Here is a 23768-nt window from a genome sequence, read left to right on the forward strand (position 1 = left end):
CTTTAGTTAGACAAAACACAATTTGGTTTGTAAAGTACAAAGATTGTGTACACATGAAAGCAGGAGTTGGGATTTCACCTGTTTATTCAGAAGGTTCAGCATACAGTAACTGATGGGTCATCTTTGGTGACACAGAAGTACAGACATGCACACCAACACATACATACTAAACTGTGTTAAGTATAAATGTGTGCGGTGTCTTAAAACATTTTGAATACAATCAATAGTTGTGACTTAACCATGTTAATAAAGAATATGTACATATACTGTACATTCTTGGTTGGTGGGACCTGGAATCATGACAATGTGTACCACATACACAGTAGCTCAATCCTGCTGCTGTGCATTCAGACAAAACATGTAAACAAACCACCGGCAGCTTAAAAAACTATTATTTCCCTCAGGCTTTTGAACATTGTGTGAGAGACTGAAAATAATAGCAGCATGAACATGCACATGTATTCGCTCAAAGCACATAACTCCACATCGAATGGTTAAAATACCAAAGAACCACCCAGGTCTGCATGAATCACTGACGTCTGAGCATAAACTTAGATGTCACGTTATTAGTTATTGCATTAAGTTGATTTAAAGTTGACTCAGAAGCTCATATTGCATGTATGAGAAAGCACATGCTTACTTTTGTATCTGTTTTTCAGTGGAGAGAGCGGAGCAGGAAAGACTGTGGCAGCCAAATATATCATGAGCTACATCTCCAGAGTGTCAGGGGGCGGACCCAAAGTGCAGGTGAGAAGAGCTGCTTTTTTTTCTTTGAAGACGGTATGTAATAGATGCATGAGATTTATGAGATTTCTTTGAGATTTTGAGCTGCATAGATGGAATGATAACTACGCAATCATTTTTTTTCAAAGAAGTATTATGAGATCACTGCTCACAAAATAAAAGCTTGTTGGACATGCTGGAACTGAAACTTAAGGTTAAATGTTGGGAATTGCATCCACACGTATATTCAATGGAGTGGAGATGAATTATATTATGTAACATTTTCAAATGAATGGGCATCCTTCCACATCAATCATAAATAATTTCTTGTATTTTCTTGATTGTATTTTGCCCGTCCTACTTGTCGAATTATTCACAAATTGAGCAAATTCCGTAATGTCACTGCAGACTTGTATGAAATCAAACAACCTGTTGCTGCCTCATTCCTGCACTTATTCCTCTCCTTAGACCCAAATCTTCCTATTATCATCCGCCTCCTTTTACCACATAATCAGCCAATCAGCAGCCTCTTCACCCAGCCCCTTTCAGCCATCTGGCAGCCCCCCAAACCAGCAGATGTCCAGTTCCTAAGCTCGATAAAGATCTAAAGTTTGATGAGGAAATGCCTGCACCATGATGGCAGTGGGTTTTTATATTTAATCCACTCAGAGCTGCTTCTACCAAGGCAACGTGATAAATCATCTTTAAGCTTTAAATTTAACAGTAGAGCTGGTAGTCTGACCAAATACCATGTGCTATACTTACATAGCATTATTATTGTTGTGGGTGTTCAGAGTTGCACGTTACAGTATAAATGTACAATTCTAAAGCTAGTTATGGAAATAACTCTCTTGGTCTTGTTTGTTTAAACAAATATGGCCTTTACAACACACTTATGTCTCCACCTCTTCCAGCTCCTGTTCAGTATCACCTCCTTTTCACATAGTTCCCTTTAGTTTGAAAACATTGTGCAGTATACTCTGTACAGCCCATGCTTTTTTATGCAATGTCTTTACATATAGTGTGTGTTCACATGTGTGTGAGAATAGTTTTGAATAGATAAAAACTTACTGCCAGTAACATATCTGTTCATCTGTCTGAGCATTGTCATCTTCACAATCATTCTATTAATATTCATTCATGATTAATACATGTGTTCTCACTTTAGGTTGTTATTCCTTGGACAGTGTGTTTTGAAGCTCAATAAATAAATCAAGTCAAGTCAAAATCTAAAAGATATTAGTGTACAGTAGGAAGATCATTAGCATGGGCTGCCTTGGAAATATGATAATAACTAGTAACTTTGTGACTAAATTTAGAAATGCAAAGATTTCCAAGAAATTACTTCCTTTCAACCTTTGTGTACAATAATGGAAATGCTCTGTCTGCTGTACCGATTTAAAACTCATGTGTTTCTGACATGCCGATGGCTCACAGGAAAGATAATGTCCTCCAGACTGTGTGTGTGTGTGTGTGTGTGTGTGTGTGTGTGTGTGTGTGTGTGTGTGTGTGTGTGTGTGTGTGTGTGTGTGTGTGTGTGTGTGTGTGTGTGTGTGTGTGTGTGTGTGTGTGTGCTCGTATTTGAGTGGAAAGTTCCAGAGACATACACACCAGCCTGTCAGTGAGGGTGTGAAGTGTGTGGTATACCTGCTATACAGTCTGTCTGTGACGTAGGTAACGGCTCATTACATCTGTCTCCTCCCAGCACGTCAAAGACATCATCCTGCAGTCCAACCCGCTGCTAGAGGCCTTCGGGAACGCCAAGACCTTGAGGAACAACAACTCCAGCAGATTTGTAAGGCTTCTGAATCTCTCTCTCTGTGTGTGTGTGTGTGTGTGTGTGTGTGTGTGTGTGTGTGTGTGTGTGTGTGTGTGTGTGTGTGTGTGTGTGTGTGTGTGTGTGTGTGTGTGTGTGTGTGTGTGTGTGTGTGTGTGTGTGTGCGTGCGTGGCAAAGCTGATTTGCAGTGTAAGTGAGGACGACTCTGGGAAACAGACAAAATTAGAATAGCCAACTCACATTGCAAATCCTGCAAAAAACTGAGTTGCTCCAAGATAAATACATGCAGTAGGTAGTACTTACCCCAGAATAATTTGAGGACTCAACTTTTCTGTGGCGCACCTTTGAAACCAAGTTGAGACTTTTGGAAACAAAGATTTGCAGCAACAGCTTCTCTGTTTTACTGCATGAGGAGGCCACCCTGTAGTGTGTCCTGGTTAACCAGAGCTGTGCTGTAAGGACACAATGCACAGAAACACATACATGGAGAACCACTGAAGCACATCCTCCACTGCTTACAAGAAACTCATTCAACAAGGGCTTAAAATTAAGGCAAAGCACATTATAGAAAACGTTTATTGACTAAGTGTTTAGGTTAGCATACAAAGCAGTATTGTCTATAGTAGTCGGGATATTTTTCGATCCAATTATGGGGAAATTAGTTTGATTTGGCACTAATGGCCTGAGATCATTACTTTGAGGTACTGTCTTTGAATAAATAGTGTCTCTGTTCACTTTTGGGCCTGGAACAGATATTACAGTATAGGCTTATTTGGAGAAGAGAGCAAGACAAAAAGCAGGATCCAATTTTTATAAAAATGTACACACACACACACACACACACACACACACACACCCCTAGCAACCGTAAAACAACCAGGTAACAGATCTTATGTACATATGTGTTCAATTGTTTTATTCCTTTGTGTTATTTATGTGTTCTTTTGATTGTGCTTTGAGGCCATGTTTAATGGTGATTTTACACTTAAAATAAAATGTGATTATAGCTCTGGCTTTATACTTCATTGCAGTAACTGAAAAAAAAACAAACATGCTTTGATCCATCAGGGGAAATATTTTGAGATCCAGTTCAGCTCCGGTGGCGAACCAGACGGAGGGAAAATCTCCAACTTCCTTCTAGAGAAGTCACGTGTCGTCATGAGGAATCCTGGAGAGAGGAGTTTCCATATCTTCTACCAAGTGAGGCTTATTTATTGAGCCAGAGAGTGAACGGGACACATTTGGCTCGTGAAGGGAATTTCAGGACACGTTGGGTTAGACGTGCCATTAGGCTGCAGGAAGAGGGTCAATCTGTTTTCATTGTGGATAGCTTGAGGTCCTTGGAAGAGGGAGTTCAGTCTTACCATAGTGCAGTTTTCTTCACATGCAAAGTGGATATATGCATAGCATATAAATATGAGCCTGAAAATGTATAAAAATGAAACTCCACACAGGTTTTGTGCAAAAACATGACTTGCATCCACAATACACTATTAATTTGTGCTTTGCAGTTGATAGAAGGAGCTAGTGGAGAGCAGAAGAGCAGCCTGGGAATCACAAGCTTGGATTACTACACTTACCTCAATCAGTCTGGTTCCTACAAAGTGGACGACATCAACGACAAGAGTGACTTCCAGGAAACGATGGTACGGTCAGATTCCTTCTGTTCGGTCAATACCGGGCAATAACTTCACACCCTTAGTGGCGTTTTGTGTGTATGAATCTCATACCAGCATTCATGTGGCTCACAGCCTTCACTTGACATTCCTCTCTCTCTCTCTCCCTACCAGTCCTCTTTTGTTTTCTTTCCCAATGATCTCCTCCTGTTTTTGAGACCGCAACAGGAGTAATTAGAGGACATGAGCTAAGTACCACAGGAGTGAGTAAACCCACACTGTGGCCCTCATTTAGCATGCTCTTTTCCTTTTGCTTTTCCCAGCATGCTATGGATGTGATTGGCATATCAGCGGAGGACAGGTCCATGGTGCTTCAGATTGTGGCCGGAGTCCTGCACCTGGGAAATATCACTTTCAAAGAAGCAGGCAACTACGCTGCTGTTGAGAGTGAAGAGTGTAAGTAACACACTCACTATCAGTTAACTGGGAAAATGAGTTCACTGTTATTCAATGTTCAACACTCAACAATGTCTCACTCCCCTTCAAAACAGTGATGTTGTTGTTCAACCTGATCAGACTCTGAGAGAAACTTTTTAAGTTGTAGGCAGGTAGCAATTTTCAAGGAATAAAAGGCATTACAATAAATCAAGTATCAAGTTATAGCTAAACAAGAGTAAAAGTGTACAGCTATCATGGTGAACGTTGGCTCGGAATCTGTACTTGGGCACAGATGTGCTTTTAGATAAAAGCTAATGCTAGCATGCTAACATTCTCATAATGACAATGCTAACATGCTGATGGTTAGTGGTTCTAACTTTGACCTGCCGGTGACGGTAGAGGAAAGGTCAGGGGACCACCAAAGTCAGTAGGATTCATCCTCTGGGGAGCAAGAATGTACAAATACTTATTGTAATCTATATAATAGTTGCTGCATTATTTCAGTCTGGACCAAAGAGGTGGATGAGCAACATTGCCATCCATAGAGTCACGTTGCTAGTGTGGCTAAAAAGACACAGATACAGTTCTCTGGTTACTGAGGTGGATAAAGAAAATGGTGCCGATGCTCAGGTTAAGACTGAGTTGTGGTGAATCTTTTTCTTCTTATAACATTCTTGCTTTTCTGAATGTCTCTCCTCTCCTCAGTGTCCTGAGCTGCCATTCTCTGGTTGGTTTTGGAGGATATTTCTCTCTCACTACTTTCACTCTCTAAAGTTTAATTGTGTTAATGCAGGGCTGCAGCCAACTGTCTGGAGTAATCCAGGCCATTCTAGATTACCAGAAAATAAAACGCTATTATTGAAGGTCTGGACGTATTTTGCCAGAGACTAAAAATGACTTGGAAGAATACTTTTCCTTCTGTCCCCTTCCCTTTTGCCTTCTCCTGCCTTGTTTTATTCTTCTCTGCTTTTTTCTTTTTCTTTTTCTTCCCCCTTCCTCCTCATGCTGTGTCTGTATGATGCAGATGAGGGTGCAGTTGCCAGTGTACAAAGCCTTGGTCTGTTCTGTGCAGACGTAACAGCGGCACTCCATAATCTCTGCCTTTCCTGTTTCCTCCAGTCTCACTTACTGTGGGCTTTGACTGCAGTCCATTGCACATATGAAACTTCACCAGCCAAGTTCACATCAAGTTTGCACTCGGCAACAAGAGTCAGTGCGTCATCTGTTGTTGAAAGAAATGTTGAGACTACTTGTACAAATTATTTGGACATACTGTAATTTTGGCTGGTTGGGACATTATTTAGTTTAAAGTAACTTGATCCTGACAGTGACGTGCAGTTTTGTAAAAATGACTATTTTAGGATCTTATGCTTTCCAATAGGCTTTGGTATTATGTGTCGTCAGCAAAAATGTTTTTATTTATTTATTTTTTATGGCTGCATCATTCAACATGCACCTTTCAACACATACCTTTGGTTACGTGCTTACCTTTTAGCTTAGCACAAAGAGGTCACTGCACCCGGTTGCAAAATAGTCCCGCACATAACCCCCCGGATAAAATTACAACATGCCGTTTTTTACACTGGATTTTGTACGGATTAAACAAACAAGATATTACGTGTTGAGCTTTAGAGGTGCTGGTTGGTGGACTTTGTTATCTTTGGACCAGACTCACTTTGCCAGACCCTCCTCCAAAGCGCGCTGGAGGAGAGTCTGGCTACTCCACATAGCATTCGGGGATGGGAAGAAAACGTGCTCTGGTTTATTGGCATTTCTTTAAACCAATCACACTCGTCTTGGGTGGTGCTAAACACTGGAGAAAAGTTGTGGTGCCGCTGCAAAATGGGCTCGGAAGGAACTTGTTTTGGTGGAACACTTTTACGTTTAAAAGTTGTTTTAGTTGTGCAACAGAAAACTCAGATTGGACAGATAGTCTAGCTAGCTGTTTGGATTTACCCTGCAGAGATCTGAGAAAAGGTTAATCATAGTCATCATATTTCGACCAGAGTTTAAAATGCCAACACAAATGAAGCCCAAGGCAACGGATATCCGGCCTAAATGAGTGAAATCCAGCGGATTTTCCGGCGGCAACGGAGCAATCCCGGAAGTGGAACGTCAAGGATATAGACTACCTTTGGACAGAGCCAGGTTAGCTGTCTCCCCCTGTTTCGAGTCTTTGTGCTATGCTAAGCTAAGCTGCTGGCTACATATTTATATTTAGTGTACAAATATGACAGTGGTAGTAATCTTCTCATCTAACTTTTGGCAAAAATGCAGATCATTTCCGTGAATGTGGAACTATTCCTTTAAAAACTGCTGTGGCACCCAGGCTCAGAAAATGTCACTGCAGATGGAACTCTTAGCAGGCTGCTAAAGATTTCCTGTTAAATATTTGCTTTGTTCCTTTATTCTGCACCACCGTGATTAAAGAAAAACTCTCATACCTGAACTTAAACATGCAAAGTAGGCAGAGTCAATGTTGTAGGATCTGATGGGATGTGACACACTCCCTTCTATTCCTTTCATTATTCACTGCCACATTGACTGACACATTTCCTGCAGACAAACGTGTGCTTAAATGAGCATTGTTCCTAAAATTCACATACTGCACACAGCCTTTGTATACAATCCATACTTTTCCTGCCGAAATACACAAAGAATGACTTTTCCTCCTGATTTAAGCAGGCGTATGGTCAGTCACACCCTTACGTCCCATAAGGGGAGCTACTGATGCATTCCCAGACGCAGTGAGTCTGCAGGCCTGAGAGCCATTTCCTTTTCGGGGAAGTGAGTCACTGTAATAAGGCAGGGAGGGGCTCTCAGGGGAGAATATCAATGCCAGGTCGGGACAAATGATCTGTGGTGTGTTCTCAACAATCCTTTTTTCCTTTTTTAGCCCAATACTCTTCTTCTATTTCTCATTCAGCTATAATTCAAAGCTCTTCTGCTCTGAATTTTCTCCAGAAGATGTCTTATGTCAGCGGTTTAGCCACAGAATCGCCCCAATTTTGTGGCTTTACACCACAATTGCGTGCGTTGTGATTATCAGTGGATGCTTTTCTGATCCGTGAGACTTTTATCACTGATTGATAAGGTATATTGGAGCACTGGATTTGCAGTAGTTTTCTCTGTTATGCAAAGGTTAAATGAGGTTGCCTTTCCAATGAATGCATTACTTGGTGTTGATTTGCATACAGTTTTTTTTAGAGAAGTGTCTCTATGCTGTTTCAGAGCAGGAACCTTTTAACATGCTGCTTTATTTCTCAGTGTATCATAACATAACAGCAACAGCATATATACATTTAAATAAATATATACATTAAAATGCTATAAATAATATATATAACTCCGTCTTCTCTTGTCCTTTCTCTTCTGTCTTTTAACAGTTCTAGCCTTTCCTGCATTTCTGCTTGGAATCGACCAGAACCGTCTGAAGGAGAAACTGACGAGCCGTAAGATGGACAGCAAGTGGGGAAATGCAGTGGAGTCCATTGATGTGACGCTGAACGTAGAACAGGCATGTTACACACGTGACGCCCTCTCCAAAGCCCTGCATTCACGGGTGTTTGACTTCCTGGTCGAGGTATGATTGCATGTTTTTACAGTTTTAGAGTTCAGTATTCATAAGTAACAAAGCTGTGATAACCTATAATAAAGCTTTATTTTGGTAACACAATCCTTTGATTTCAGTCCATCAACAAAGCCGTGGTGAAAGATCATCAGGAGTTTAATATCGGAGTGTTGGACATTTATGGATTTGAAATTTTCCAAGTAAGTATTTTTGGCCTTTTCACAGGCTGACACATCAGCACGCACATAAATTAGTTAACAGGTATTAACTTTGAGCATTTAAACAGATTAAATACAAAGGATAAGACTAATTTATCAAGAATGTGGATTAAGTTCTATCTCCTGATTAAGACAGCAGACCTCAACATGCTTTTCTAATCTGATTACTTGTTTGTTTAGTTTTTTTAATGAGAAGTCCTGGACTTTTTGATAGGATTGGACCAACTAAATGGTGTTTTTGTATTATTTTTGGTTTGCAAAAGCTCTTAGATTACTAATATCAAGTACAGGAACTCAGAGGATATCTGTACTCATACTCAGCTCATACCTTTTTTAGTCCGTATGGATTTATTAACTGTTATGTCTCTTCACCAGAAAAATGGATTTGAACAGTTCTGCATCAACTTTGTGAATGAGAAACTGCAGCAGATATTTATTGAGCTGACTCTGAAGGCAGAGCAGGTAAACTTCACATTCGGTTTTACAATTTCCTCCCTCATTAAATGTTTTATATTGTGACTCTGAACTCGGCTCATGTCTCTCTTTGTAGGAGGAGTATGTGCAGGAGGGCATCAAGTGGAACCAGATAGACTACTTCAACAACAAGATCGTCTGTGATCTCATCGAGAGCAAAGTAAATAAATCATACATAAATAATAAAGTAAACAAACTAGTACGTGGCACTCTTAGCGGGAGTGGTCAACTCCAACCAAAGGTACACAATCCTCAAAATGTTTATTTGATAATAGAAAATCTGCATTTGGATCTTGAATTTCTTAAAAAAAACACAGTAAAAATAGTTGTAGACAATTATGGATAGAGCTGAAAAATGGATTAATGAATTATTTGAGCGTCAGAAAATTTATCAGCCACTTTTTGATGATGAATTAAAAGTAATTTTTCAAACCAAATTTGAAATATTCCATATGTTCCAGCTTCTCAAACATGAGGATTTGCATGTTTTCTGTGTCTGATGTGATCGTAAACTGAGTACCTTCAGGTTTTGGCAAAATAAGGGATTTGAAGATGCCACCTTGGGCTTTTAGGAAATTGTGATGGACATTCTAGAACTATTTCCTGACCTTTTATAGAGATTTATTGGTTAATCAAGAAAGTAATCGGCAGAGTAATCAATACATTAAATAACCGTTAGTTGCAGCTCCTAATCATGGGATACACGTGCTAAATTCTTTTATAGTATAGCTGTTTTTGATTTGATTTTATTGTCATAAACAACATACACAAAACACATGTGCAATTATTCACAAAACAAAATCAAAATACACAGATTCAAGATTCAGATGTCCCTCTAAATAGCAAACAGGGCTAAAAATACAAGCTTCTTGGTGGAGTTAATAAACTTAATAAATTTATTGAAAGCTTGTTCATGTAAAAACACAGTACTGTTATTCCCTAAATTAAATGTATCACAGCAAACTTGGATGTGATTTTTAATAATAAACAATAACAAACATTGTTAGTTTTATTGGCCTCATTGTGTAAACTGAGTTGAAAGCTCCCGCCAAGTTTCTGCTCTATTGCCGTGACTTGCAGTTTAATATCCTGAAACGTGCCGACATGCCTCTTAATTTGATTTATCTGTCCCAATGAGAGGTCTAATCCATGAAATCTACAACAAGGGCTTTAAAACAAGCCTCCATCTGAGTGGAGCAGGGGATCTGTATCAGTGCCTGACACTTCAGCTCTTCACCAGACCCACTTTAGTTAATCCAGTGACAACTTTACATGTGTCTTTTTAACAGAAGCTTGTGTTCTCTCAGTTAGAAACACTGTTACCACTGTGCAAACTGAAGGCCTAATGGAGCCAAATAGGGCAGTGTGTGAAAGGGAGGCCGTGCTAAAGCTGCTCCACATTTACAGCTTATACAATATATGGCTTTTGTAGTTTTCACATCTTTAGATGCTTAGTTGGTGTTAAAGAATTAATGTGTTGCATGATGAAATGTTATATGAAGATAAAGTTTAATACATTAACCTCACTGTGACATTTCATTATGTCAAAAGATTCATATTAGCTATTGATTAGCAACTTCTAATGGCGCATATTAGGGCTACAACTAACTATTTACTAATTATTTTCATTATTGAATAATCAATTATTAAATTAATTAATAAAAAATTATAAAATGTCAGAAAATAGTGGGAAAAGTCCAGGGTGACGTCTTCAAATTTCTTGTCTGGTTCAAACTCCAAAGATATCCAGTCTGTTTACTATCATAAATGACGCATAATCCCAAGTGGAGAAGCTGGAACCAGTTAATGTTGGGCATTTTTGCTTGATAAATGACCCTTGGAGTCAACATATTCCAAATGGACCTACAAATCAAAACCTCAAAAATAAATTAAACTTCAAAATATATAACATCCAAGCTTGAAACGTCTTGGTGAGTTTTAGAGCAGGTGATGATACAAATGAGAAATGTTTTCCTTGTGATCCCAGAATCCTCCTGGCATCATGTGCATCCTGGATGATGTGTGCGCCACCATGCATGCGGTGGGCGAGGGAGCCGACCAGACCATGCTGCAGAAGCTCCGAGTCCAGATCAACACCCACGACCACTTCAACAGCTGGAACCAGGGCTTCATCATCCACCACTACGCTGGCAAGGTCAGTCTGAGCGCACTCATTTAACTTGCATCATCTTGTTTTTTTACAAACAACACTTTGAATAGGAAGTCATCCATATATTATATAAAGTTCGGACATAAACACTTAAATACTGGCATACTGGTGAGTTATATACACACAAGTAGTGTGTAACTGTTTTTCTTGCCAACACACAGAAAAACTGTCTTGTGTGCCTTAGTTGGAAAAACAGAAAGATTACAACTTTCCTTATAAGGTTTACAGCAACCTCCATATGATTGTCTTTGCCATTGTATGAACTGTTATGTGTTATGCATACAGTCATCAGCAGGGAGCTGACAGCAACTTCTGGAAATAGAAAGTTATTAAAATGTGCTTTTTTATGGTGTTGTATGATCTGTCATAAATACCAGTTATGCAGCTGGTACTTTAATATTGGAGTTGATGTCGTCATCTTCTCCCTTTTGAAGTTTTTCCTGTCGAAACTAACACCTCCTTTCTCTCTTCTCTGTCTACTTATGGTTAAAGTCCCTCTCCTTATGTAACACTGTCTAACAACGTCCCACGTCTTAATCAGCCTTAAAAAAATTCACACAATACAGTTCACCAGGTCGTCTTTTTTTCTGCATTTATTTTTCATACTGGTGGTCTGGGCCGAGGTTGTCCCGTGTCATTCTCCAGATGTGTGGTGGCCTCAGCCTGGCACACATGCCGCAGGCTTAATGAGCCGTGCCATAAAGACTTGAGGGGCTCCCATGACCGGGCTCAAAACATTCCTCCAGTCTCAGGCTACAGTATAGCAGAAATAACACAGTTTAATTTATACACTTTTAAACCGCTGCTGGTTTTATAAGGAAGCTAATCCTAGGGAGGTGTAAAGGTTGGATCTGTAACCCTTCATTTTCTTTTCCCATAAAATTCAAGCCATTGATTTAAGCCAGAATATCAGTCCCAATTTTAAATTTTTCACACAGGTATCATCTTTCATTTTGTTGGAGGTGTCAAACACTCGACCTCTTTCATAATTATGACTTTTTAGAAATCCCTCCGTTTGTCTCTCCTCCAGGTGTCCTACGATGCAGATGGTTTCTGTGAAAGGAACCGAGACGTCCTTTTTACTGACCTCATTGAGCTGATGCAGAGCAGTGAAATGTAAGGAACTCCTATTTGTACATTGCACCGGCATGTGGTGAGGATTTCTATGGTGCTCACTTAAAGGGAGTCTTCTATTGTGATGCATATGGTTATAATTGAATACATCTGAATCACAGTTTCAGACGTTCCACACAAATGTGCAGGGACGGGCACCCGGGTAGCTCAGTTGGTAGAGCGGGCGCCCATATATAGAGGTTTACTCCTCGACGCAGCAGGCCTGGGTTCGACTCCGACCTGCGGCCCTTTGCTGCATGTCATTCCCCCCTCTCTCTCCCCTTTCATGTGTTCAGCTGTCTTATCAAATAACGGCCGAAAATGCCCGAAAAAATAATCTTAAAAAAAATAAATTAAGTGTGCAGGGTCGGGTTATGTCATGCCCTCTGCCCTGAATCATGTCTAGCTGCTGCTCCCAGATATGAGGCTTTTGGGGTCTACCCAGTCTAACCTTACAAATGCAGTCTCCCTGCGGGGCTGCATTAAAGAGTCTGGTCCTGTTGTGTTTTGGTTTCTTGGGCTTTCTTTGTGTCAAAGTGGCCATCTGTGCAAACTGCCTGTATTGTCTGTGTAACCCCTGCAGGCCTCAACCACTGCTCGAGCCCTTTGTGTGCATTTTTTGTGACGCATGAAAGGAGGTTATATCAAAATGCCATCAGACACGTGCTGCAAAATATATACATGCACATTACATCACATACAGTACAGGCATATAAACATATATATATATATATATATATATATATATATATATATATATATATATATACAGAGATAAAAGAGTTTGGCAAAGTCCTACATAAAGGAAGCCTGAGAAGGAAGGAAGCAGACCTCATTCCTTCGAGCAGCAGGTCTGAGTCGAGAAGAAAGGAGTGACCAGTATTGTCAGCTGTACAGTATTAACAGACCTCTGATGTTTTTGTACACACAACCTGCTTATCCTTTCTTCTGTGTCCATAGCTTTGAGCCAGAAGTTTAAAACAAACAAATATCAATGTAGGAGAAATCCAAAAAGGGGATGGGATTAAAAAAAAGCACTGAGAAAATAATTAATTGATAAACACCAAAGGTGGCAACATAAGCCAACTGAAATAAGTTGAATGCTAAGCAGCAGTACCTGTCAACTTCAGACCAGGCCTGACAGTCACCACATTTTTATGACTTTCACAGCAACAAAAAAAACAACCGACACAGTTCTAAAGGAGCAAAAAATTCTGTGCCTGAATGTCAGATGTGCTGATCACAAGTCTTGAAGATCATAACTTTCTTTTAATTCATCAGATAATCTGAGCAAAGCGGATTGAATGTGTAGCTTGTAAATAAGTCGTTAGAAAGTGTTGATTTTACAGCATTACTGCTAAGAAAAACTACACAACATCCTCGTTAATTTCCAGTTACGGATCGGAGTAAAACGTTGGCATCAGTCAATCTCAAGGGAGAGTTTCTACTTCGTCTTAAAAAGTGGCTGTATATATATATATAGGAACACGCCAACTTATTGGGACTTTAGCTTATTCACCGTAACCCCCAGAGTTACACAAGTCGATACATACTCTTCTCATCTCCGTGTGTGTTGTAACTCTGTCTGACGCCCCCAGCGCTAGCTAAGCCTAGCACAGATCCTGGAGGTAACCGGTTCCAACTAGCCTACTGCTCCGAATAAGTGACAAAATAACGCCAACGTGTTCCTGTTTACATGTACGTGTACAAATAACAAGGTCACTATGTTTTTACTATCTAGTAATTGTTGACTCTATTACTCCAACTCTGAGCGAACTCCAGGCAAACTCTCTGCTCCTCACCACAGGGCTTCAGGTGCTGCTAGCAAATCACTCCGGCCAAGTAGCAGAAGTAGCAGTGCTTCGCCTTTCTGAGAATATAGTTCCCAGTTTGTATACAGTCATATGACCTGACTATACAAATCACAACTTGTAAACAGGAACATGTTGGCGTTATTTTGTCACTTATTCGGAGCAGTAGGCTAGTTGGAACCAGTTACCTCCAGGATCTGTGCTAGGCTTAACTAGCGCTGGGGCTGTCAGACAGAGTTACAACACGCACGGAGATGAGAAGGGCATGTATGGACTTATCTAACTCTGGGGGTTACTGTGAATAAGCTAAAGTCCCAATAAGTCGGCGTGTTCCTTTAAGTAAGAACTAAAAAGTCACAATTGATACTAAATATTTTTCATGAATGGCAACAATGTGGCTCATTCCATAGCTGCAGATGGCACAAAATTAAACCACTTTCCTCTCTTTTACCGCTTACCCCTTAAACCACAAACCTGAGCTACTTTCCTTTAAGATATTATTGAAATTGAGTGTCTTCAATTGAGAGAAACCTGAGGATATGGAAACTTTACACATATCTGCTACATTCTGACCAACAGCAACACGTCATAGTGTAGTCATGATGTTATTAAAATAAACCACATCTATAAAGATTTAGACCAAAATTGTATTCCTTAAAATGTAAATGAACTGGCGCCAATCTTGCTGGAAAGGAGTGTAGAACAGCACCTGTTGACCAAACCCACATATGCTGTTATTGTCTATAGTTTCAGCCTTTTGGAAGAAAGTTAACTATCTTCTGTTTTTTCCTTTAATAGTGCAAAAGGCCAAATTTTGATTAGACGTAATCTTTTTATTTTTATTTCGCCAAGCATCAAATAATAGCATACATTCCTCTATAAAGCAGTGGCCCTGGTGAGATCTGCTCCACAGAGAGGTGTTTGTACAAATAAAGCACAGTATACACACACACACACACACACACACACACACACACACACACACACCTCTTGTTTTCCCACCCGCCCCCAACTCAGACCTTCCCAAGTAGTTCAGGAATTTAAGCCAGTGACCTTAGTCAAAGGTCCTTGGTTCTAAAATCATTAACTGCATTTTTTTGGGTTTTGGCTGCCAGGGAAACTCAACATTGTTAACACTTAGTTTTTGTTGATTCAAGCCAGGATGATACCAGCCTTTCTGTGTCAGTCCTAACCCCTCACTTTTGTCCTCTAACAGCACCTTCATCAGAGCACTGTTTCAAGAAAATCTCAACGCTGAAAAGAAGGGAAGACCCACAACTGCAGGCAGCAAAATAAAGGTGTGTGTGTGTGTGTGTGTGTGTGTGTGTGTGTGTGTGTGTGTGTGTGTGTGTGTGTGTGTGTGTGTGTGTGTGTGTGTACAGTATGTACCTGTCCCTCTTCTTTATCAGGGTCACTGTGGGAAAGGGCACGATAATGTGTTTGCTGTTCTCAGTGGAGTGTCTTTCAGCAGTCAGTCAGAGTTCAGTCACAGCATTTTGGGTTTGACATCATTATGATCATCAGTCTCATCATCACCTCTCTCACTCCACCCTTCAGAAACAAGCCAACGATTTGGTGAGCACACTGATGAAATGTACTCCACACTACATCCGCTGCATCAAACCTAATGAAACCAAGAAGCCCAGAGACTGGGAAGAGAGCCGGTAAGTGACACCTGTCGCAATTCACAGTCTCGCATGGCTCCAACCATCCAGAGCCCATAAAATTGATTGCTGATAATAGACACATTCATCAGGTGGCAATGATGTTTTGTACAATCTATCTTTCATTTAAGTACTAAGTCTTTTGGCAGTTTGATAAGTGCAGGCCCGGGTCTATTCTCACACAAAAGGTAAACACTGGATGATTGTTCTGATCCGTTTTGCCCCTAGTTGTTTTATTTTTGAGATGTTTTCAGAAGACCAAGTCATGAGACTCCCCTTATCCCTTTGTTTCAGTTTCCCCGCTTTTTTTCCCCTGCTCACAGGCTTTGGGCATTACATGTTCAGATGCAGAGTGCTGTTGTATTGTTCAGAGCCTATGACCTTCCTGTTGTGAGTTGGGCACAGGGTGGCTCATTAATTAGCACCGGATCTGCTATTTTCACAGGAAGTCTGAGTGTACTAAGTAGTGCTAAGGTCTTTGTTTGAGGGAAAGATTCGCAAAACGCAGCTGTTTTGCATACAATGACCTGTGATTATCGCTTCCGCGAGTGGAGCAGGAGCTTCATGTGCCGTAGACCTGTTAAAAGATGTTTGGGTTAAAGTTGATAGATGATAACTCAAAGCACTAATAGTAAAGTGCAAGCTGTTTGTGGTTAGAAATCAAAGTAAATAACATTAGGATGTTTTTGTCTTTTTGTTTCTGGACTTTTTTAGGTATTCTGCTATTAACTACTTTATTCTCATCTTTCATAATTACATGCAACACAAAAATATTACAATGTCAAAAGTATAGAACAAAAGGCTGGAAGGAAGGGAAGGGGAAAACCCAGCAAGGGTAAACTTCCATCAATACAATACCACATTCAGATGGCTCAGTGGTCAGCATGTATGAGTATAGTGTATATTGTGTTTTACTTCAATTTAAAGCTGAAACTATCAGTCGATTGACATGAAATTAATCTGCAGCCATTTTGACAACTAATTAATTAAAGAACAGAAAGAAGTTTGTAAGTTGTATACTAATGTTAGGCCTTTTTTTCTGTCTTAAGAGTAAAGCACCAAGTGGAGTACCTGGGTCTGAAGGAAAACATCAGGGTGAGGCGTGCTGGCTACGCCTACCGCAGAGTCTTCAGGAAGTTCCTCAACAGGTATCCCGCCTCAGACTCCCAGTGATGTCATACTACTTTTTGACTGTGATTTGTTTTGTTTTTAAAAGGTGTGCGCCTGTTAGGTATGTATAATACTGACCTTATTAAGCAGAATGGGCATCAATCATGACCTGTTTCTACTTCCATTTATATTTATTCACTCATGGTTTTAGTGCCATCTCTGGCCTCTTGTTACCTTCCACAGTTTACAGTGAGGTAAACAGGTTTTTCATTTTGGAAAAAAGAGGACACTGCTATCTGATTGAATTTAGGTATTGAAATCATAGGAGAGAAATTGTTGGATTGGTACAACATCAACATTTACAGCTTGGAACTGGTGTCATATTCTGTAAATGACCCTCCATCCAAACCTACACAACCACAAATGTAAAATGCTTTTATCTTTAAAGGTCCCATGACCTTTAAAGAACAGCTCATCTGAGCTTTCTGAGCTTTCATTTTCTCAAAGGCAGAGCAGGATACCCAGGGCTCGGTTTACACCTATCACCATTTCAAGCCAATTGGGGACCATAGGCAGGCTGGGGGAACTCACATTAATGTTAAAAAACCTCATAAAGTGAAATTTTCATGCCATGGGACCTTTAATAAACTTCCTGGTCCTCAGGTACGCCATCCTGACCAAAGAGTCCTGGCCAACGTGGCGAGGAGACGAGAAACAAGGCGTCCTTCATCTCTTACGGTCTGTCAACATGGACCAGGATCAGTTCCAGCTTGGTCGCACCAAGATCTTCGTTAAAGCCCCTGAGTCGGTATGTTTGACATCTGCCTCGCCTTCAGACGGTCACAGCCTGTTCTTCTGCTTAGTCTTTGTCCTTTATGATACCACGTCTCTATAAGAATGCAATCCAGGAAAATGCACTACAAAGCAAAAACATTTTCATATGTTATTGTTGTACAGACATAGAACTCAAATCACTTGTCAGAGTGTCTGCTGGCATTAAAAAAAGCCTTTTTGTCAGCAGGGGAAACATTTCAACACACCATTTTACACTAAATACCATAAAAGGGCACTAGTGTCCCAAATCATGTTTGAATCCTTGATGTAGGGGAGGAGATTGAACCTGACCCTTATACCACGTCAGCACTGAGTCAACACCGCTCTGGAACTAAAACACAAGCACAGGCTGTGGTTGCAGAGTTTGGGGGGGGGGGACATCGTAAAGGCTTGTCTTTTTCCACCATAACTACTTTTTTTCATGATTCCTATGAAAGCAGCACTTGTGCAAAGCCCATGCTCTCACTTATTAACATTTGTACACATCGTGCACGAAGGAGCATGCACGTGCACACACACAAAAAGATGTTTAGGAGCTAATACACAGACATCTTAGTTTTAATTCAGGCCTTACAGCTGATCCTGAATGCCTTTACTTATTCACTGCAGCCGTGCATGCCAAGAGTCCTCCATCCCCCACACTGCCAGACTGAGAGTCCAAGTCATTGAGGTGTGCTTGTGAAACGCAAATATCACACAGGGTGGACCGCTGAAATGAGCTGCCAGGCTTCTCCAAACAAGCCTCTCTGTCTGATAAGACACTGACACCAGTTAATTAGTTGTATGACTGAAGCCGGGGTTTTTTTCTTTTGGATGTAATAAGTAAAGTTTGTTTGACGCCACGCCAGATGTTTGAGAAGAGTTCAGGGGTTGATGGATGAGCGGTGGCTTACTGTCTGTCAAAGGTCTTACATGTGCTGCGTTGTCAATTCATTTAGTGAATTATTATGATCTATTTTGCCATTTACAACTCCAAGGTAACTTATTTAATGTTTTCTGTTTGTCCGTTATGATAATTATAAGGGCTGAAAGGATTTTTCAATTAGCGGATCATCAGAAATAAATCAGCAACAATTCTGCGATTAAGCAATTAATTGTTATGGTTATTTTTTCAAAGAATATTGTTAAATGTTTTACTTTTCCGCTTCTCAAAGTGTGAAGATTTGCTGCTTTTTTTCAGTTTTATGTCCTAAATCTTTTTGGACTCTTTAACCAAACAAGTTGTTTGAAGATGTCATTCATTTTATAGATCCAATGGTAATTTATGATTTATAAGCAGTATACGAACACTTAATAATGGCTCATCATAACACACTATAATTTAGTTGTAAGCGGCTATAAGGACATTTTTTATGTTTATAAATATACACAGTATTTGTAAGCAATTATAACTTCTCCTATGAAGACATATTTTATACTATCACACCTATGTTTTACTATATTGTCATTCATTATCTGTTTATTAGGGGTGGGAATCTCTTGGCACCTCACAATTCGATTTCCAATTCAGAGGCCAACGATTCGATTCTTAACCAGTTATCGATGCATCTCGATGCAACAATTTTTGCATGTACATTTCCATGCGTGATTTAAAAAAAAATATTGTACATATAAATCTGAGTTGTTGTCCATTATCCCATCCTCTGTTTTCTGATTTGTACTTGCTGGAGACAGTACTTTTAAAAAAAAATCAGAATCGAGCATCAAATCGTTCTAGAGAGAATCGCGATGCAGCTAAGAATCAATTATTTTTCCCACCCCTACTTTTTATACAGCAGCATCCACGTATGGGTGCCCACAGAAGGATAGGGGGCCAAAAGTAAAATGTTTCTGTCTAACTGAATAATAAATTAATGGCATTATTACTATGATTCATTTATAATGAGAATAATTGTTAGTTGCAGTACTAATAATGATCATTTTGAGTTCATCACAGAGAAATATAAACAAAAAACCCACCAGATGTCTTTTGTTGGATTTGTCACCTGGGAAGTTTAATCCCTCGTCTGGTTAAAAACACTGAAGTCTCAGCGATTACGTGGTGCTACTGTCTCAATCAATGACTCAGAGCATTTTGTTGTTTCACACTGCAGCCTGTGGCGGCCGTGTCGATGCCAGGCCTGTTACAGCAGTGGGCTGCAGGATGTTTAGTCTGGGAGGGCGAGAGGGCAGAGAGTGTGATTGCGTGTCTAGAGGCACATCAGGAAATGACATAGACTGGCAGGAAGACCGGTGGTCTGTTGGCACAGAGTCAGCTCCTTGTGCAGGAAGTGGTGAACTTACTTAAGAATAAAATAATGTGTTTAATGTATAGAAATGTTAATAGAAAAATGTTGAACAAATTTGAAATTGGAAACAAATCAAACATTTTGCAGTATTCCAGTAAACCTAATACAAAGTATCAATAAGTTATTTAACTGTATTAAAGGTTCACATTTGTTCAAGTCAGTTTGTTCAATATACTAGTAATGACTCCTCCTGTTCAGACTGGCCAGTAGAATCCCTTCCTAACACATTAGAAGATAGATTGATATATATCTGGCACTGACACACCAAGCCGATAATCGACCGTTGGACAGTCTGGCGAGGTCAGTGACTCGAGTCTGTGGGTTCCGTGTCGTCGTCCGTCCGAGGGGCCATCGGCCTTCAATTTGGCCGATTTGACATGTTTTCAGAAACGCGTTTCAGTGAACTATTTTAGTACAGTATGAGATCGTATTCTGAACAAGCCGCCATGACAGTCTGTCTTTGAATTTCCGGAGAAACCAGACCCACGTGACGCGTTCGTCCAATCAGCTGCTGGTTTTCATTTTTGGGCGACAATACAGATTAGCGCCGCCTGCTGTTATGGAGACGTATTACGTCTCGACGCTTTGGTGTGTTCCGAGGCACTTTTTTGACCAACTCGGGGAGACTGATCAGTCCAACTGCCTTTTCTGCCGAGGGTCGGCCATCTGGTCGGTGTGTCTGGGCCTTAGATAGATCTCTAGCTTTACAATGAAGTTTGATTAAACAAGGACTAAGTAGCATTGGCGTAACCCTTGGTTTGAAATACTTAGTTTTATTTCTGCAAGTATCCAGGTATTACAACAAAGCAATTCAACATTAGGCATGTATAACTTAGAGACAGGAATTATCTACTGTTCTGACAACAACAGAATTGATAACAGAATCAATGTTGTAGCTTTCCAAAAAGGTCTGGGTGACATTGTTTGGTGTTAAAGTAAGCTCTTTTTTTACAAACCAGTTTTAGTTTGTTCATTGTTGCTCTTCAGCTGAGCAGAGCAGCGATTGATCCCTGCCAACAATCCAACCAAACTGCTGCGCTGTCAGATAATGACACTGCCTGTACTGTAGTTAGAACTAAAACCTTCCTTCTCACACTAAAAACTAAATTTTTTATCAATGACAGGAGAGATTTGACACGTTCAGTATATATGTGCAATCATTCCTTCTACTCAGTGTGTTTATGGGTGTCTGTGTTTGGGTATGTGCAGGTATGTATGTCGTGCTGATTCTCTTTGTTTGCGTTCACAGCTCTTTCTGCTGGAAGAGACGAGGGAGCGCAAGTTTGACGGCTACGCCAGGACCATCCAAAAAGCCTGGAGGAAATACCTGGCCCGCAAGAAGTATGTCCAGATGAGGGAAGAAGGTGAGTAAGAGTAAGATATTAAAGCTTTATTTTAAATGTCCATGCTCCTCTGTCTCCATCTTTCACTCTCTTTCTCTGGGGTTATTTAGCTTCTGACCTGCTGTTGAACCGGAAGGAGAGGCGGCGACACAGCCTCAACAGAAACTTTGTCGGTGACTACCTGGGTATGGATGACAGGCCTGAGCTCCGGCAGTTCCTGGGCAAGAGAGAAAAGATCGACTTTGCAGACAAAGTCACAAAATATGACCGCCGCTTCAAGGTTGGTCTCTTTCAGTCTGTAGCCTGTTTCTGTTTCTAAACAACTCACAAAACATTAACGGAGTTCTTCTGTTTCTGCTGTTTTTAGGGAATTAAGAGGGACTTGATCCTGACCCCAAAGTCTGTGTACTTGATTGGAAGAGACAAGGTGAAACAGGGACCAGAGAAAGGGCAGGTGACAGAGGTGATGAAGAGACGGATTGATGTGGAGAAGATCTTGGCAGTGTCTCTCAGGTACATTTCCCTCAAATCTGGGACAAACTGGATTGTAATATTTTAAGTAATATAACATCTGTATCAGATATCAACTCCCTGGCAACAGTTGGAATACATGTTCCTACAGCTTTTCATTGTTACTTTCAGTTGCTTCTTTCTAGACATAATTCTGTTCAAGCATTTTAAAATCCTTTAGGTGGTTTTAATGGAGAGTCACTGTAGTTCAAGCAGCAATGAGGTTCCCGCATACTGTTCATGCATTTATGAGCATAACATGAAAACCTGTCCATATGAAAATATTTGGTTCTCATTCTATCTACATATATCAACTTTAAGCACTGCATCCTGCTGCTACACTGCCAATTTAGATCCTGCTGCATTTGCATTTAGGTTTATTTCAATACTTTTTCAGCTGTCTTATTTCACGGGGGGTTTCAGCTCAGGAACAGTCTTTGTCGAGCTTACACAGATTAGGTAAGGAGCATCAGGGTTAAAACGTTGACACGAGGGTCCTGAATGAAAGAGCATATAGCAGGGAAAACTATATAACATATGTATAGAAATAAATTAAATGAAACCAACAAAAACCAGTGCCTGTGTACCAAGACTTGCATTACCTGGCAATTAGTATGGCTTACCTGATTTACAGTGCTGGGATAAAGCCTGACGTTCCGGATGTTCCTTCCCTTCCACTTGCTGCATCCGGGGATAAGAGCCGCCCAGAATCGTTGTGATTGGTTTAAACAAATACAAACAAGCCAGAGCGGTTTTTTTTCCTCTATCCCAGAATGAGTAGCCAGACCATACTCCAGCACTGACACAGTGCTGTGGAGATAGGTCTGGCTATGCAAGACTACCTGGCAAAATACTCTTGTGTAGTTGTTTTATTGATATTTATTGCCTATGCCCTTATTTTAAAAGGGCATAGGCAGGGCACACATTTTTTCTGAAATGTGCTGTTGTGAAAAGTACAGGAAGATACCAGTAGGTAATAAGTTGTTTCCAAAACAAGACAATGGCGGCTGAACATGCAGGGCCCACCATATAATCTGTACCGTGCTGAAAGTCATGAATCTAGTTCAAAGCCACAATCTGGATTTCCAATCACACAAGTTCCCATGTTCCTGTAAATGTCACACAAGGGACATTGAAAACATGTGGAGTATATTAAACCTGCCTCCTGTATATACTGTATGTCTGCGTGTCTGTCCCTTTGTGTGTGCAGACCTGAAATGTTGCTGAAATCATATGCAGTCAAAAACATTCTCATGGAAGAATGTCGACTAGTTTACTACAAAGAAAAGAAAAATAATAATAAAAAAAATAACTGCAAGACCTGTGGGCCCTTTGTTGTTGATGGGAACGCTGTACAACTTGTTTTAGAGGTAGAAATCACAGAGCTGTTGGTGCGACCATGTGGCTTTTGAGTCAGTGGGGTAATATGGACCAGGTGGCGCAATGAGCGAAAGCAGGAGTTGTAAAAAGCTCATCAGAGAAAAACTCCACCTCGCTGGGAGCAACAAAGTGTCTTTGTGTGGGTTATGGGCACAAGCTGTCTTCCCTCTTCAGATGTGAGCCCCCCCCCCCACATCCCCACCCTCCCTCTGTGTTTATGCAAATGAGAAAGATGATTCTAACTCTCCATTTTAACTTCCATCAAAGCAGAACGGTAGAGATGCAGTCAAATTGTCTTTAAAACATCCAAAACATCTTGAGGATGCTTTTTTTTTTTCTTAGTGAGATTTGTTTCATGTCACAGCTGGTACAAGGGTTCTACGTTTTGGATCTCAACAAGCGTTATCTTTCATGTTTTTCAGTACAATGCAGGATGATTTAATAATCCTGCACGAGCAGGAATACGACAGCCTGCTGGAGTGTGTCTTTAAAACAGAGTTCATCAGCCTACTGGCCCGCAGGTTTGAGGAGAAAACCCAGAGGAAGCTACCACTCAAGTTTAATAACACGTAAGTAAACGCATGCAAAATAAATCCTGAACCAAAGAGGGAGTTCAGACAGTAAATCACACATCAACCACAGTCAGTAACGTAACTTATTGTTGTTTTAAAGGACATACCATCCTTGTGTGTTCATTCACACCTCTAAAATGTTAAATTAGTTAGAC

The 23768-nt window shown here is 40.4% G+C and overlaps 1 protein-coding gene across 2 annotated transcripts in view; it reads left to right on the forward strand.

Moving 5' to 3' along the window:
* The window catches only part of myo1ea (myosin IEa), a 50142-nt gene that overhangs the window by 20373 nt on the left and 6001 nt on the right, over positions 1-23768 (forward strand). For both annotated transcript variants that reach the window (XM_039794473.1, XM_039794472.1), the window contains exons 5-23: positions 660-747; positions 2429-2518; positions 3570-3701; positions 4013-4147; positions 4441-4573; positions 7942-8138; positions 8246-8326; positions 8720-8806; positions 8895-8978; positions 10806-10973; positions 12019-12104; positions 15129-15210; positions 15470-15576; positions 16626-16724; positions 17350-17494; positions 21058-21172; positions 21262-21431; positions 21519-21664; positions 23464-23610. In XM_039794473.1, coding sequence (XP_039650407.1) covers positions 660-747; positions 2429-2518; positions 3570-3701; positions 4013-4147; positions 4441-4573; positions 7942-8138; positions 8246-8326; positions 8720-8806; positions 8895-8978; positions 10806-10973; positions 12019-12104; positions 15129-15210; positions 15470-15576; positions 16626-16724; positions 17350-17494; positions 21058-21172; positions 21262-21431; positions 21519-21664; positions 23464-23610 — 2292 coding nt within the window. The remainder of the gene's footprint in view (positions 1-659; positions 748-2428; positions 2519-3569; positions 3702-4012; positions 4148-4440; positions 4574-7941; positions 8139-8245; positions 8327-8719; positions 8807-8894; positions 8979-10805; positions 10974-12018; positions 12105-15128; positions 15211-15469; positions 15577-16625; positions 16725-17349; positions 17495-21057; positions 21173-21261; positions 21432-21518; positions 21665-23463; positions 23611-23768) is intronic.

The sequence above is a fragment of the Perca fluviatilis genome, chromosome 3 (genome assembly GCF_010015445.1).
Source record: "Perca fluviatilis chromosome 3, GENO_Pfluv_1.0, whole genome shotgun sequence".
NCBI classification, from domain to species: domain Eukaryota; kingdom Metazoa; phylum Chordata; class Actinopteri; order Perciformes; family Percidae; genus Perca; species Perca fluviatilis.